We start from the raw sequence: 14,597 nt of genomic DNA, 5'->3' as shown, positions 1-14,597 counted from the left end.
AAATGATAGGAATGAGAGTTGTGCCTTTGAATCCTCTTTAAATTGTGAAGTGTTTTTATACCTAGCCTATAACATCTAACTGGCTATCACTATGAAACTATTACATAAAAGCTAATACTGCACAATCTTTTTAAGAAATAGTTTTAAAGTGCATGCAATGGCAACGGATACCATTCCTAGAGAACTGATACTAGATTAGTTGAAGATTGTAAATAACTGGTCCCATGTGTACATTCAGAGCAGTTATCCTTTATAGTCCATGAATGGGTAGGCAGTTCTTAATTCAAGCTCTCTTTTACCCTACCATTCTGGAAGCCCTGCCTTATGTATGTCAGCAGAATCCACTTTGAAGCTTATTGGTACTGCTTATTAACTGGGCAGAGGAAGCGCTTGCTATTGAGCAATGGAAGAAACTCTTTACCCTTCCCCACACCCAACTCAGACAGCAACTCAGGTAAAAACTTTGTGCATACTCATATTTCCTGCCTGAACAGAGGGTATGAAACCCAGATGAAACAATAAAATCCAGATTTATCACGGTGCAGAACATTTCACATGGGACACTGACCATGAGGTCTTTGCTTCAGTATTTTGTCTCCCACAAGGTGAGTACACAACTGGTACATGCCACGTCAAGAGTCATATTTAGAGGCAGGATCGTTAAGCCTGGTCTTTCCGACAGCCCAACAATGTCCATGTGAAAGATATTAGCACAATGGAACTGAGGTAGGCATGGCACTCACCCCACTTCACTAGCCTTACTTTTACATCCCCTCAATGTCTGTTCAAATAAGTCATGCTGACCTTGGAGTACTCCCTTTACTCAAATCTTTTAATTTGTCTGCACCCAAAGCCAACTAGAAATGGAATGAAAGACACTCCTCAGGCCTGTGTTCAGTCTGCAATTGTGACTGGCCTTGCATAAAGTACTTAAGGAAGAGGGAGGCTCCTTACTCATTTCTACTCTACTTTCTATAACTTCTAAAGGTGGTATCATAATCTGGTCCCAGCTTGGCTTTAACAGGGCTACAAGGGATAGCTAATTATTCACAAGGAGTTGACTTAGAACATCAGTCTGAAATCGCTGGCTGGGGGGAAAAAATGTGGTCCATTACTTAGGTCACAACACTAATAATCCAAGCATGTAGGGATTTATCCCAGCTCTGACACAGGCCTACTGGGTAACTTTAGGCAAAGTCATTTCACTTCTCTTTTCCTCACTTTTTCCAAGTACAAAATTTGAACCATGAAAACTTCCTCTGAAAAATGCTTTGAGCTCTGTGGATGAATAGTACTATTTAAGGCTGAGTATTATTGTCTTCATCATTCTCAGCCTGCCTCGTGACCAGAATACTGTCACATCCACTTTCCAAAAAAAAGCAACAATAAGAGAATAAAGATTGCAGAAAGTGAATGCTTATGTCTTGTTGTGTTTAAGCTGTCAATAGCTTGCTTATCTGATTCCAGAATAAAAAGCATTGATACATATACAATACTCATCCATTCAAAAGCTACCAGCTTCAAAGTCTAACTTGTCTTGAAAACAAAAAGTAGTACTTCTCAGCAAAACAATAATCGCCACTAATGCATGTGTCAGATAGTTTATCAGAAATCATGATTTATTTAAATAAAGATGGATTTAATCTAAAATTCCTTAGGCATTTTATGATCATTTCTCATTAATTGTTACCACTTATTTTACACATTCAAGGAAACAAATCACACACATTTTCTAAAGTAGTAATTTCCAGCATCTAGCAACTATATACTTTTAAAATCAGAGGTTTTGAATATGTTATTAATATAAAATTAGACAGCAATTTTTAAAAAGTCTTCTCCATTTGATAATCTTGGCATGAAAGAGTTGTATGTAGTCTCTGTTCTTAAAAGACCATACAACTTACACTAAGTTAATCAATAATTATGTAGATAGGTCAACACAGAAATATCATATAATTCCAAAGGAGGTGGTATGTGTATTGTTCCAAATTAGTTGTACCTCTATAGTTCCAACCGTACAAAGATGTATGCATGTGCTTTAAGCGAAGCAGGAATATATATCTGTGTAGGTCTTGAGACTATAGTACACTTTTTTTGCTCAGATTCCACATCCCATTCCTGTAATTCAAAGACCAGGCATTCATACTAATGGAAATAACACTGGGCTACTGTTATAAACCTTTGGTAAGAATCTATTCTTACTAGTTACAATGTCATAAAAGAGAGCAATATTTGGCCTAAAATTTATAAGAACCTTAGTTATATTTTTGTGATAAGTTGTGGTGTAATCAAGGGCAAAAACTGGTTCATGAACTATACAAACCAAAATACCTTTACTGCTAGGCAAAACACAATGATCTAGTGCTAAAATGTATATTTTTCTGATCCTAACTAAATATAGATTTAAATGAAATCCAAATCAAATACTACTATATCTGCAAAGGTATGAGGGTATTTTCTTACATTTCCTTAGTTTAAGAAATGAACGGTTATATAAATTAGGTACCGTTAAACACTGGACTAAGTATAAGGTATATCATAAGAACTTTAGTAAATGTACAAAAATCATTCAGGTTTTAATAATGCCTTCTTTATATTTCTATATACCCTTTAACTGGTTTCTTTTAATTTATATGGTTTTACTAACAATCTATTTAAAAAGGCAAACAGTTGATGTGATTTCACAAGCTCAGTAATCTAAGTTGCACTATAATAATTATGATTCATAGATTCATGGATGTTAGGGGCTAGAAGGGGCCTTACAAGATCATCGGACCCAGCTCCCCAGGAGGCATAACACTAGCAATAATAGCCATACATTTAATATCCAGGGGACTGTTTATTGCTTAGATTGGCAGCATTGAGTTTTTTGCCTTATGGAGGGTCTAGTCAGAGTGAGACTGAAAGTCAACTTTTCTCAGTGAATAAATGCAGATGGGTTTCTGTCATAAAATTTGGGGGGTTTTTGTCAGAGGAACAAGCAATACATGAACTTACTTCTTCCAAATTATGATTGAAGAATGACATTGCTCCATTTTATGGTCACAGCATTCCTTCCATAAGGATCACATTAACTGTGAAAATGAGTGTTGCATTTATCAAGACGGCCATATTCTCTGATACCTTACTGGGTTAAAAACACTTCCTTTAAGGGAAAAAGAAAATTATTATTCAGTATTGTAGGTAGCAGTTTTTCTACCTAAAATAAATATTTGAGTCCAAAAAGATCATCCTTCTGTTCTACCATGTGATAATTTCACTTACTAATGGTTATTGTTGCCATGCAGTCCAATCGCACACATTTGGTGTTCAATACTAATGTTATAAAAGCCTTAGTCTGTCTATCTGTCTGTCTGTCCATAATGCTTTATATGTGCTCTGATTGGCTGTCTTGGCCAATCAGACAGAGGCAGACAGCGGACAGACAGCGGAGCACTGCCATGACAGTGGGGACTGAGGGGCCAGAGGGGAGTCACTGGTTACCTGTCCTCCCTTGCTCCTTGAAGGCAGTCCTGGCCCCAGCCCGAAGTGGCGGGGGGAGGTGGGGAATGGCCCACGCTTTGGCCTCAGCTATGACCTGAAGTGGCAGGGGGGAGATGTGGAATGGTCTCAACCCAAAGCAGTGGGGGGAGGCGGGAGTGGCCCCAGCCCCAGTCCGAGGGGTGCAGGATGGGATGCAGGCCTCTGTCCCTGCTCGCCCCCTCCCCCATCATTCTTGATGGGTAATTTGCTAGTAATTATGTATTTTCTAACAATACCATAGTTAGAAACAGAACAACACACCTGTACCAAATGGACAGAATTGCATGATGCATGAGAAGGCTGAATTTGGACACTTTGGATTAAAAGACACTGTTTAATCTCAGTGTTTTTTTAGTGGTGCTCTTGACTATTAGATTATTTCTGATGTTTTTCCAAAGTCTCTTATATGTGATTAATTTAAAGCCAAATTGGGCAGAATAATTTCAAACAAAGGTGTGCTGGTTTCAAAGCTGCATGATCTCTCTGCCCACCTGAGACTCTTTGGCTAGAGACAGAAATTACACATAAACTGGTATAAGTGATGGGAAATTGGTTTAAACTTTCAAAATAGCTAAACTGGTTTAAGGTAAACCGGATGGATGTAGTATTAGACTTAACTGATTTAGGTTAAAATGGTGTACTTTTGTCCCAGATCCCCTACAGATTCAGGTTAACTCACAGTCTCCCAGCATCCCAGGATGTTTTGCACCTCCCCTGTAAACCTCGCCTCACAAGGTGGGTGGGCTGGCCTTGGCCCATGCTGTCTTACCCAGCTTAGAAGGGAGCTGTGCTCTAACACTCCCCAGCTTGTGGCCTGGGCAAGTGCAGGGATCTGGCTGGATTTTTGGAATGAAAAGCGAATGTTCACATGCTTATCAGTTCAATTTATGCAGCTTAGACTAACCTTCGAAGATTGAATTGATTCAGCCTTGGGCTTTTTGAATGTCTGTACTTAGCCTTAATGCCTCACAGCATTCAACAGGAGTGAAAGGAAGAACAGGAAGGCTTAGCGACTTGCAAACCTATGAATGAAAAACTAGGCGTGGTGTTACATGAACCAATAGGTAACCCTATTTCATTCTTCCTGAAAAAGCATACATGATGAAGGTTCATTTTCTGTGGCTGGGTCTACACAAGTTGCTGACTGTGTAGTCATTACTGTGCAGTCATTTAGTACTTGTATAAACAAGTACTAAATGATTGTGTAGTAACTGGAGTTACTGCACAGTAGCATTGCTGAACAGGTTTTAGGTGATGCTGACTAAGTAGTAGCTTGTTTCTACTGCACAGTAGCATTGTATCACACTTCCTGCCATGCAATGCTCCTGCGAATTAGTAACAAGCTACACAAGTATCGTACAGCTTGTGTGTTAAATAGTAGGTTTGTACCTCATGCAGGTTTATGTAGTGCGAGTTGAAGGGTCCATGTTCCTTCTGACCTGCAGTGAAATCCTGGCCCTATTGAAGTCAAGATTAAAAATCCCTTGGATCTACTGATGCTATGATGATCCAGTTTCTGCCTCTGAAGGCAGGTGAGCAGGCCCCTCCTACTAACTACAGTGAACGCTACTCATGGGCCTCTAAGGTACTGATTCAGTGTATATACAGCCCAAACATTTCTTTTAAAATACAAGTTTATCATAAAGTTTTGCTGGTTTTATTATTTCCTGTTTGTGGGGAAAACGTCAGTGGTGTAAGCCATTTAAAACCTCCACCTCCATTAACACCTCAGCATTCACTGCTTTACTAGTTGATTTTTGCTCTGAGTTACTGCATTTTAGTAGTTTTTTTAATTGTACAGCCTAATCCCTACCCCATTTGAACCATCTTCCTACTCTTAGAAAAACAGATGCCACAACATCACAGCTAGGATGGAATGAAAATAATGAAAGCCTGATTTCCCTAGCTGTTAAACCTGTTGGATCAGCTGAAACCCCATTACATGAATAGTGGAAGTACAGAAATGTGGCCGGTACAATGAGTTAGAGACCGGGCTATATATTTGTAATGGTTTCCTTTATACAGCATATATTTACAGTACATTCTCATGAAGAATTCCTGTGCTTCATTTTACATTTGTTGTTCATCCTTGATTTAACACAAACTAAAATTCTGTTTCATTTAATAATGTGATACTCATTGTCCTGAACCCAAAAGAGAAAAGGAGAAGAGTCAAAAACTCTTAGAAAGCTCTGAAGTTTCTCTATATTATGACAAAGTGCACACATCTGAAAACAGTAAACATATTCCAACTCACATTTATTCCAATGTTGCTGCTTTCACATTGATATTGTACAAGATCCCCCTGATTTCAGAAGGGGCCAACCAACCCCAGTAAACAACACTCTTAAAATCTTCTTACATGGTGAATTAATACTGTACTCATAACATTTATAAATACTTGATGGTTCTAGTAAATGATCTACGTTTTACTTCTTTGTAAAAGGGTATTCTTCATTTAAATGGACTGATTTGAGCCTCTCTCTCTCTCTCTCTCTATATATATATATATACACACACTGTGGTAAAATATACCATTACATTGTTTCATGCAAGCACTTGAACAAATCTTGCTGCCCTTACCACACTTTTTGTGTGACTGCCCAGGTTAGGACTAAGTACAAACTGATGGAGGAACTCAAGATCTGACTTAGAGCCAGTGATCTTACAAGGTGCTGAAAGCACTTAACTCTTTGTAAAACCAGTAGGACTAAGGAGTTCAGCATATCACAGGAGGTGTTCAACACAGTGTCAGGCCCTTAATTATGTGCTATGCAGGACTGCTCCCCAGTTTTGAATGACACCTCAGCTGCTTAAAGCACCCTGAAGTTCTTTGAATGCTGTTGAGTTTTTTTATGTGTGCGTGTTACTCACTAGCCCCACAAGACACAGCACACAGTGATGCTAATGTGCTAAACATGATAGTTTTCCAAGGTGTCCCTGGCTGTGTATCCTATACGCATCCCTCATGACAGATGTGGTTGCCATTGATGAGGCTAAATGCAGCCACTGAATGGTTGGTGCTCTTGAGGGAGGTCATTCGAGTGGTGCTTCTGCCCATGCTTTGAGATCTTATGAGGAGACGGGCCCTGCAGCAGAACAGCTGGTTGTTGAACTGTTTTCTGAAACTTTTGCTAAGCAAGTACAGAGCAAAAGGGTTCACACAAGAGCTAGTAAATGCTAGGATTCGAGCACAGATGCTGGTGATGAAGTGCAACAGTGAAGTGTCCACCTCTGAATAGTGGTAGGACCGGTATAAATAGATTATGTGAGTAGGAAGCCAGCAGAAAGCAAAGAGGCACACGAACACCAACACTGTCTTGGCCAGACGCTTACGAGAGTCAATCTGGAAAGAACAAAGGGAAACAAACATACATTAGTGAAGTTCCTCACTTTGTCAAAAGCTGGTAAAATTGGAAATTGGAAGCTAGGTACTTCTATTACAAGAGTTTAGGGGCATGTGAGAGAGAAGAGAGGTACAGGAGAATGTGGACTGAAGTAACTTCAGTCCCTGCCTCTACCTCGCAATAAACTTATTTCTGACTTTAGGATAAAACTCAGTTACACCCCTAATTCTCAGTCACATATTAACATCCCCAGCAAGACCAATGGAAACATAAAAATAAGCAGCATATTAGCTAGGATCAAGTGACAGGTGCTACCTGGTGTACTGCCCAGAGTGTGATTTTTGTATATACGTACACACACACACACACACACACTTCTTGGGCCACACAATATAGTACAAATACACGTATATGATACAAAAACCTTTTAGGCTGCTGGGCCCATGTGCAGTATTTGGAGTCCAGAGAGTTGCTGAATTGGAGAAGCAGAAAGAGACAGATGTCTTTCTACAGAGTATATGCAAAGGAATTGTGGAGTGGGCTTATCTCAGGACTGACTTCCCCAGTCCTCCAGCTGAAGAAGCTGGTGCCAAGATGGGAGAGGAGCAAGATGGATTGTAAGACTTTCTTAGGCCTGCATTGCACTAAGAAAAGGTATGTTTTTAAAAGGTGAACGCTAACACATTGTATGGACCTCATACGGACCGGTCAAACTTCAGTTTTACCTTACTTTAGTTGGTCAAGGTGAACCCCAGGAAGCAATCCTAAGGAAAAGCCTAAAGTCCAACCCAACCAGCTGTAGCAAAGTAAAGCTACAGCTTTCCTTGCCTGCACACAAGGGGTATGTGTGTAGGCAAGGAACACTTACATTAGCAATGTTACTGTTAAACACACCTTTCTTCTTAATGCAGACTGGACCTAAGATGTGATGCACCATCCAGAAGAGAAGATAAGCCAAGCTGCTTTACTCAACTGGAACCTCTGGAAAACCTTGCTTAGCATCACCAGGAGCTTGCTGGTACAGAGGCTGCACTGCCAGGATAATCGAGTATGAACTCCTCTCTATGGTCAGTGTCCTACCTCTTCACCTTCTGCTTTTAGTTCAACTCTTGCCACTAGCCCATTTCCCTGAGCAAGACTTGAAGTCATGCACAATGCCTATGGCCCCTCTGCTTTTCTGCATCCATGGAACACATGATCACAACTAGAGCCTTACAAGCTAAAGGGCTCAGTTCTGATTGCCTCATTTTTAGCAGTGACAGAGGTAAGACTAAAAGGATATAGAGAAGGCAACAAGGACACTTAAGGGTATGGCAAGGTTTGATCTAAGTCTGTAGATATTACACACATTTTCCCTTGGAAAAAGAATTAGAGGGAACTCATTTAAGGTATTAAACTCATGAGATCTATAGAAAAATTGGATCAGCCTACCCTTTTAAAAATGCACATGTTTTGCCTTATGCAGAGCACTGCAGTCAGGCATGTGGATTGTGCTATTAGGTACTGGCTGCTAGGGCTGTGCAAAGCTTCAGTTGCTGATTTGATTCAGCGGAGGTTCAGCCTGATTCAGCAGCCGAATCTCCAAATCTGAATTGAATCAGGAGATCCTTTAATTTCTCTGAATCGGATCAGAACCCTTCAAATCGATTTGGAGAGATTCAGAGAGATTCAACAATTCCGACATAGACATAGTTTGAAATGCTTTTTCTACATACCTCAAGGTACCAGGTGGCTCGTGAACACTGAGATGCTGGGATGGATGGAGTGTCTCATGGGAGTGCGGTGGGGAGGGGTGTCCCCAGCATGCTTGGCGGTGGAAGCACTTCTGGTCCACTTCTGGGTCCACAGCGGAGCATGCAGGGGACCCCCCCCACTCCTCCCGCTCTGCAACTTGTGCTTCCTGGGTCTGGGGGGGCACCCAGGGTCCCCCCAGGACCGATCGCTGTGCTGGATGGATGTGGGGGAGGTCCTCCGCATGCTCGACTGCAGATCCGCAGGTGGACGGAGTACTTCTGATCCACTTCTGGGTCTGCTGCCAAGGACGCAGGGGGCCCCCCTGTACTCCTGTGGGACACTCTGTCTGCCCCAGCATTACAGCATTCATGAGCCACACCTGGTACCTTGAGGTATATAGAAAAAAAACATTTAAACCTGTGTCTATGGCTGAATCGCTGATTCTCTGAATCAGCATCAAATCTTTAGATTCAGATTCAGCTAAATTGAATCAGGACAGTGATCCAGATCAATGAATAGAATCACTATCCCCTGAATTGGGCCAAATCCGAATTGAATATGGCCCATTTCTCACACCCCTACTGGCTACTGCATGAGGTTGATCTGGGGTTTTTGTCTTCTGATCCAATACGGTAAATCAAATATTTCTGTTGTCCACATGAAAGATTAACTTCCCAAAGGTGCATAAATTAAGAATTGAGTTTCTCAAATGGATCATTCCTTGTGCATGCAGGGAATAAGCAACAAGACACTGGCCTAGCATGTCATGATTTTGTGTTCTTTCTAATAGTAAAGGCTGAAAATTAGCTATTGAATTCAGAAAGTTTTAACATACACCACGGGAAAGCCAAAGCTGTCCCAAGAACTGACTGAAAATTAAAGCTGTTGGGATTGGTATCTCTACCACTGAACTATATATTCTTTTAAAGTGTTTCTTTAATTTGATGCTGACTCTTTTGTGGCCCACATCTGCACTAGAAAGAAAGGAAACCATGGAAGAAAGAAATCAATATCAGTTATCTCAGACAGAGACCTATAGCTACTGAATGCACCACAGGAGGAAAATAATTGACTGACTGTGCGAGAGCAGACTGTCTTTTTGCTATCCTTATAACTCAGTCCATAAAACCAAAAGTGGGGAAGATGGAAGAAAAATGACTGTTTTTATTCCTGCCCCACTTTGCTTATTAATCAAAGCAGCTGTCAAACCAGCAAGAGTATGGGCAGAATGGAAGAAAGCAACATATAAATATTCAAAAGGAACACAAGAAAAATACTTTGTGGATATACCTCTTTTTAATGTGCAGGAAGCATATTGTTACACCCATGCTGTACTACCATATAACAAATGGACTGTGTGAGAAAGCTGCATTAATTCAATCAATTTTAAGTGGGGGAGCTAAATCACTTTTAAGTGGGGGACCTGAAGGAAGCACAAGCAGGAGGGGGCAACAGGGGAGGCCTCATTCTTCCTGAGAAAGTAGGGCAATCAGCTAGTCACCTCAGGTGTCTGTACACCAATGCACAGAGTCTGGAAAACAAGCAGGAAGAATTGGAATTTCTTGCACAATCAAGGAACTATGATGTCATTACAATAACAGAGACTTGGTGGGATAGCTTGCATGACTAGAGCACTGTCATGGATTGGTATAAACTGTTCAAGAAGGACAGACAGGGAAGAAGAGGAGGAGGAGTAAAAGAGCTGTATGATTGCTAAGAGCTCCAGTATGAAACTGGAGATAGGCCTGTTGAAAGTCTCTGAGTTAAGGTTAAAGGGGAGAGCAACAAAGGTGATGTTGTAGTGGGTGTCTGCAATAGACCACCAAACCAGGAGGATGAGGTAGATGAGGCTTTCTTCAGACAACTAGCAGAAGTTTCCAGATCACAGGCCCTGGTTCTCATGGGGGATTTCAATCACCTTGACATCTGCTGCTGGGAGGGCAATACAGCAGTGCACAGACAACCCAGGAAGTTTTGGAGAGTATTGGAGACAATTTCTTGGTGTAAGTGCTGGAGACACAAACTAGGGGCCATTCTCTTCTTGACCAATGGCTCACAAACAGGGAAGAATTGGTTGAAGATGTAAAAGGGGATGGCAAGTTGGGCAGCAGTGACCACGAGATGATCAAGTTCAGGATCCTGACAACAGGAGGAAAGGAGAGCAGCAGAGCATGGACCCTGGACTTCAGAAAAGCAGACTTTGACTCCCTCAGGGAACTGATGGGCAGGATCCCCTGGGAGGCCCATCTGACGGGGAAAGCAGCCCAGGTGAACTGGTTGTATTTTAAACAAACCTGACTGAGGATGCAGGAACAAATCTTCCTGATGTGCAGAAAAAATAGCATATGTGGCAAACAGCTAGCTTGGCTTTGCAGAAAACTCTTCAGTGAGCTAAAACACAAAAAGAAATCTTACAAGAAGTGGAAACTTAGACAAACAACTTGAGAGGAGTACAAGAGCATTGCTCAGGCATACAGGGATGAAGTCAGGAAAGCCAAAATGCAGTTGGAGTTGCAGCTAGCAAGGGATGTGAAGGGTAACAAGAAGGGTTTGTACAAGTATGTTAGCAACAAGAGGAAGGTCAGGGAAAGTGTGGTTCCCTTACTGAACGGGAGAGGCAACCTTGTGACAAATGATGAGGAAAAGGCTGAAGTACTCAATGCCTTTATTACCTCAGTCTTTACAGGTAAGGTCAGCTCCCAGACTACTGCACTAGGCAGCACTGCTTGGGGAGAAGGTGAGCAGCCCTCAGTGATGAAAGAAGAAGTTAGGGACTATTTAGAAGAGCTGGACATGTACAGACGGGGTGCCTCCAAGGATGCTGAGGGAGTTGACTGATGTGACTGCAGAGCCACTGGCCATCATCTTTGAAAACTCATGGCAACTGTGGGAGGTCCCAGACAATTGGAAAAGGGAAAATATAGTGCCATCATTAAGAAAGGGAAGCAGGAAGATCCAGGGTACCACAGAGCAGTCAGCCTCACCTCAGTCCCCAGAAAAATCATAGAACAGATCCTCAAGGAATCCTCAAGCACTTTGAGAAGGTGATTAGGAACAGTCAGCATGGATTCACCAAGGGCAAGTCATGCCTGACCAACCTGATTGCCTTCTATGGTGAGATAATTGGCTCCATGGATGTGGGGAAAGCAGTGGGCACAATATACCTTGACCATAGCAAGGCTTTTGATACCATCTCACACAGCATTTTTGCAAGCTGAGGAAGAATAGGTTGGATAAATGGACTATAAGGCAGATAGAAATCTGGCTGGATTGTTGAGCTCAGCAGGTAGTAATCAATGGTGCAATGTCTAGTTGGCAGCCAATGTCAAGTAGAGTGTCCCAGGGGTCAGTCCTGGGGCTGGTTTTAGAACCATGGAATCATAGAAAATTAGGGTTAGAAAAGACTTCAGCAGGACAGCTAATCCACCCCCTGCTCAAAGCAGGACCATCCCAAACTAGATAATCCCAGCCAAAGCTTTGTCTAGCTTTGTCTTCAAAAACTCTAACGATGGAAATTCCACAACCCCTCTGGGTAACCTGTTCCAGTGTTTTACTACCCCCCCCCTGCAGTGAGAAAATTCTTCCTAATATCTAACCTAAACTTCCCTTGCTGCAGCTTGAGACCATTGCTCCTTGTTCTGTCATCTGCCACCAGTCAGAACAGTCTAGCTCTATCCTCTTTTGAACCCCCCTTCAAGTAGTTGAAGGCTGCTATTAAATCCCCCCTCAGTCTTCTCTTCTCTAGATTAAGTAAGTTCAGTTCTCTCAGCCTGTCCTTATAAGTCATGTCCCCCAACCCCTGAAACATTTTTGTTGTCTTCCACCTGACTCTCTCCAATTTGTCCACATCCTTTCTGTAGTGGGGGACCCAACACTGAACACAGTACTCCAGATGTGGCCTCACCAATGCTGAATAGAGGGAAAGAATCAGTTCCCTTGACCTGCTGGCAACACACCTACCAATGCAGCCCAGTATGCTGTTAGTCTTCTTGGCAGTAAGGACACACTGTTGGCTCATATTCAGCTTATTGTCCACTGTAACCCTCAAGTCCTTTTCTGCAGAGCTGGTGCCCAGCCAGTCAGTCCCCAGCCTGTACCGGTGTATAGGTTTGTTCCATCCTAAGTGCAGGACTTTACACTTGTCCTTGTTGAACATCATGGGATTACTTTTGGCCCAATCCTCCAATTTATCTAGGTCTCTCTGAATCCTAGCCCTACCCCTACCCCTACCCTCCAGTGTATCTACTACTCCCCCCAGCTTGGTGTCATCCGCAAACTTGCTGAGGGTGAACTTTAAGCCACATTCAAAGTCATTGATGAAGACACTGAACAAAACCTGCCCCAGGACCAACCCCTGGGGCACTCCACTATGATACTGGCTGCCAACTAGACATCGAGCCATTGATTACTATTCTGAGCCTGATCCTCAGATGCTCATGTTTTGTTCAATATCTTCATTAATAATCTGGAAGATGGGATGGATTGCATCCTCAGCAAGTTCATGGATGACACCAAGCTGAGGGGTGAAGTAGATTCAAAGGACGGTAGGGCTAGGATTCAGAGTGACCTAGACAAATTGGAGGATTGAGTCAAAAGAAATCTCATGAGGTTCAATAAGGACAAGTGCGAAGTCCTGCACTTAGGATGGAAGAATCCCATGCACTCCTACAGCCTGGAAACTGACTGGCTAAGCAGCAGCTCTGCAGAAAAGACCTGAGGATTAAAGTGGACAATAAGATGGATATGAATCAGCAGTGTTCCCTTCTTGCCAAGAAGGCTACCAGTGTACTGGGTTGCATTAGTAGGAGCGTTGCTAGCAGAGCGAAGTAATTATTCCACTGTATTCTGCACTGGTGGGGCCACATCTGGAGTACTATGTTCAGTTTTGGGCCCCCCACTACAGAAAGAATGTGGAAAAGTTGGAGAGAGTACAGAGAAGGGCAAAAAAAAATGGTTTGGGACTTACAAGGAGAGGCTGAGGGAACTGGGTTTATTTAGTCTTCAGAAGAGAAGACTGAGAGGGGATTTCATAGTAGCCTTTAACTACCTGAATGGTGGTTACAAAGAGGATGGAGCTAGACTGTTTTTAGTGGTGACAAATGACCAGGGATCTGGGTTTTCCATTACCCATGGAAAAAACAGAAAAAATTGCAGATTTTCACTTTTAACTGAGAAAAATGGAGATTTTTCATTTTAACAGAGAGACACATGGATTGTTCCAAATTTGCAAGCAGCATTCTGAAGGCTGGCAGAGTTTCAGCCTGCAAGGGGCTGGGAGGAGTGGGAGAAGGGTGGTCAGGCAGAGGGTGCCACATGCATGTGTGAGCTCACACAAGCACATGGCCACCTGGCAGCCTGGAAAGCAGCTCCCACAGATAAGTCTGGTGAGGGGGGAGAGTGGATTGAAGCCCCCATAGAGTGGGAGGGAGTTGGGAAGGGCTGGGGCTGCGGCTGGCACTGGGGCTGCTGCCCAGCTGGGGTGGTGTGTGGGGTTGGGACCTATGGCTTATGTGCACTCCTGGGTAGGGGGAGCACATGCCTCTCAGATAGGTGCATGGGACAGGGGCAAGCTGCCTGCTGTGGGCTCCAGCTCATTGTCCTGCTGCTTTTCACCCCCCACCCCCGGGGTCTCTGTAGCCCAGTGGGCAGGACCTGGCGCAGCAGGGTGGAATGGACAAAATGCTCCCTGTGCTCCCTGCAGCAGTGGGGGTGGCAGTGTGGAGTTCTGCCCCTTGCTGCTGCCAGGAAGGAGAGGTAACATCATCATGCCAGCACAGAGCCTGCAGCAGTGGTAACAAGCTTCTCTGCCTGGCCCTGCTCTGCTGCCCTGGGTCCCACCCACTGGGTTACAGAGGCCCCGGGGGGAGGGCAGCAGTGCACGGAGTCCAACCCTGCAAGGGGAGGCCTGCACCTGCCCCCACCCCCATGATGGGCCATGCTGCCTGTGGAGGAGGGGGAGTTGGGCTCTACACTCCACTCTGCTGTAGCAGTCAC

The 14,597-nt window shown here is 43.3% G+C and overlaps 1 protein-coding gene across 1 annotated transcript in view; it reads right to left on the bottom strand.

The window, feature by feature from the left end:
* Positions 1 to 5,764: 5,764 nt before the first annotated feature.
* Positions 5,765 to 14,597, bottom strand: part of GRPR (gastrin releasing peptide receptor) — a 43,501-nt gene continuing 34,668 nt past the window's right edge. Inside the window, exon 3 of the mRNA XM_019525621.1 lies at positions 5,765 to 6,868. Within this exon, the coding sequence (XP_019381166.1) occupies positions 6,476 to 6,868 (393 nt within the window). The 3' untranslated portion in view covers positions 5,765 to 6,475. The remainder of the gene's footprint in view (positions 6,869 to 14,597) is intronic.

This window comes from Gavialis gangeticus, unplaced genomic scaffold, assembly GCF_001723915.1.
Source record: "Gavialis gangeticus isolate Ggan-Ray unplaced genomic scaffold, GavGan_comp1, whole genome shotgun sequence".
In the NCBI taxonomy this organism is placed as follows: Eukaryota; Metazoa; Chordata; order Crocodylia; family Gavialidae; genus Gavialis; species Gavialis gangeticus.
The sequence above is the reverse complement of the archived record's forward strand: the minus strand, read 5'-3'. Positions and strand labels throughout refer to the sequence as shown.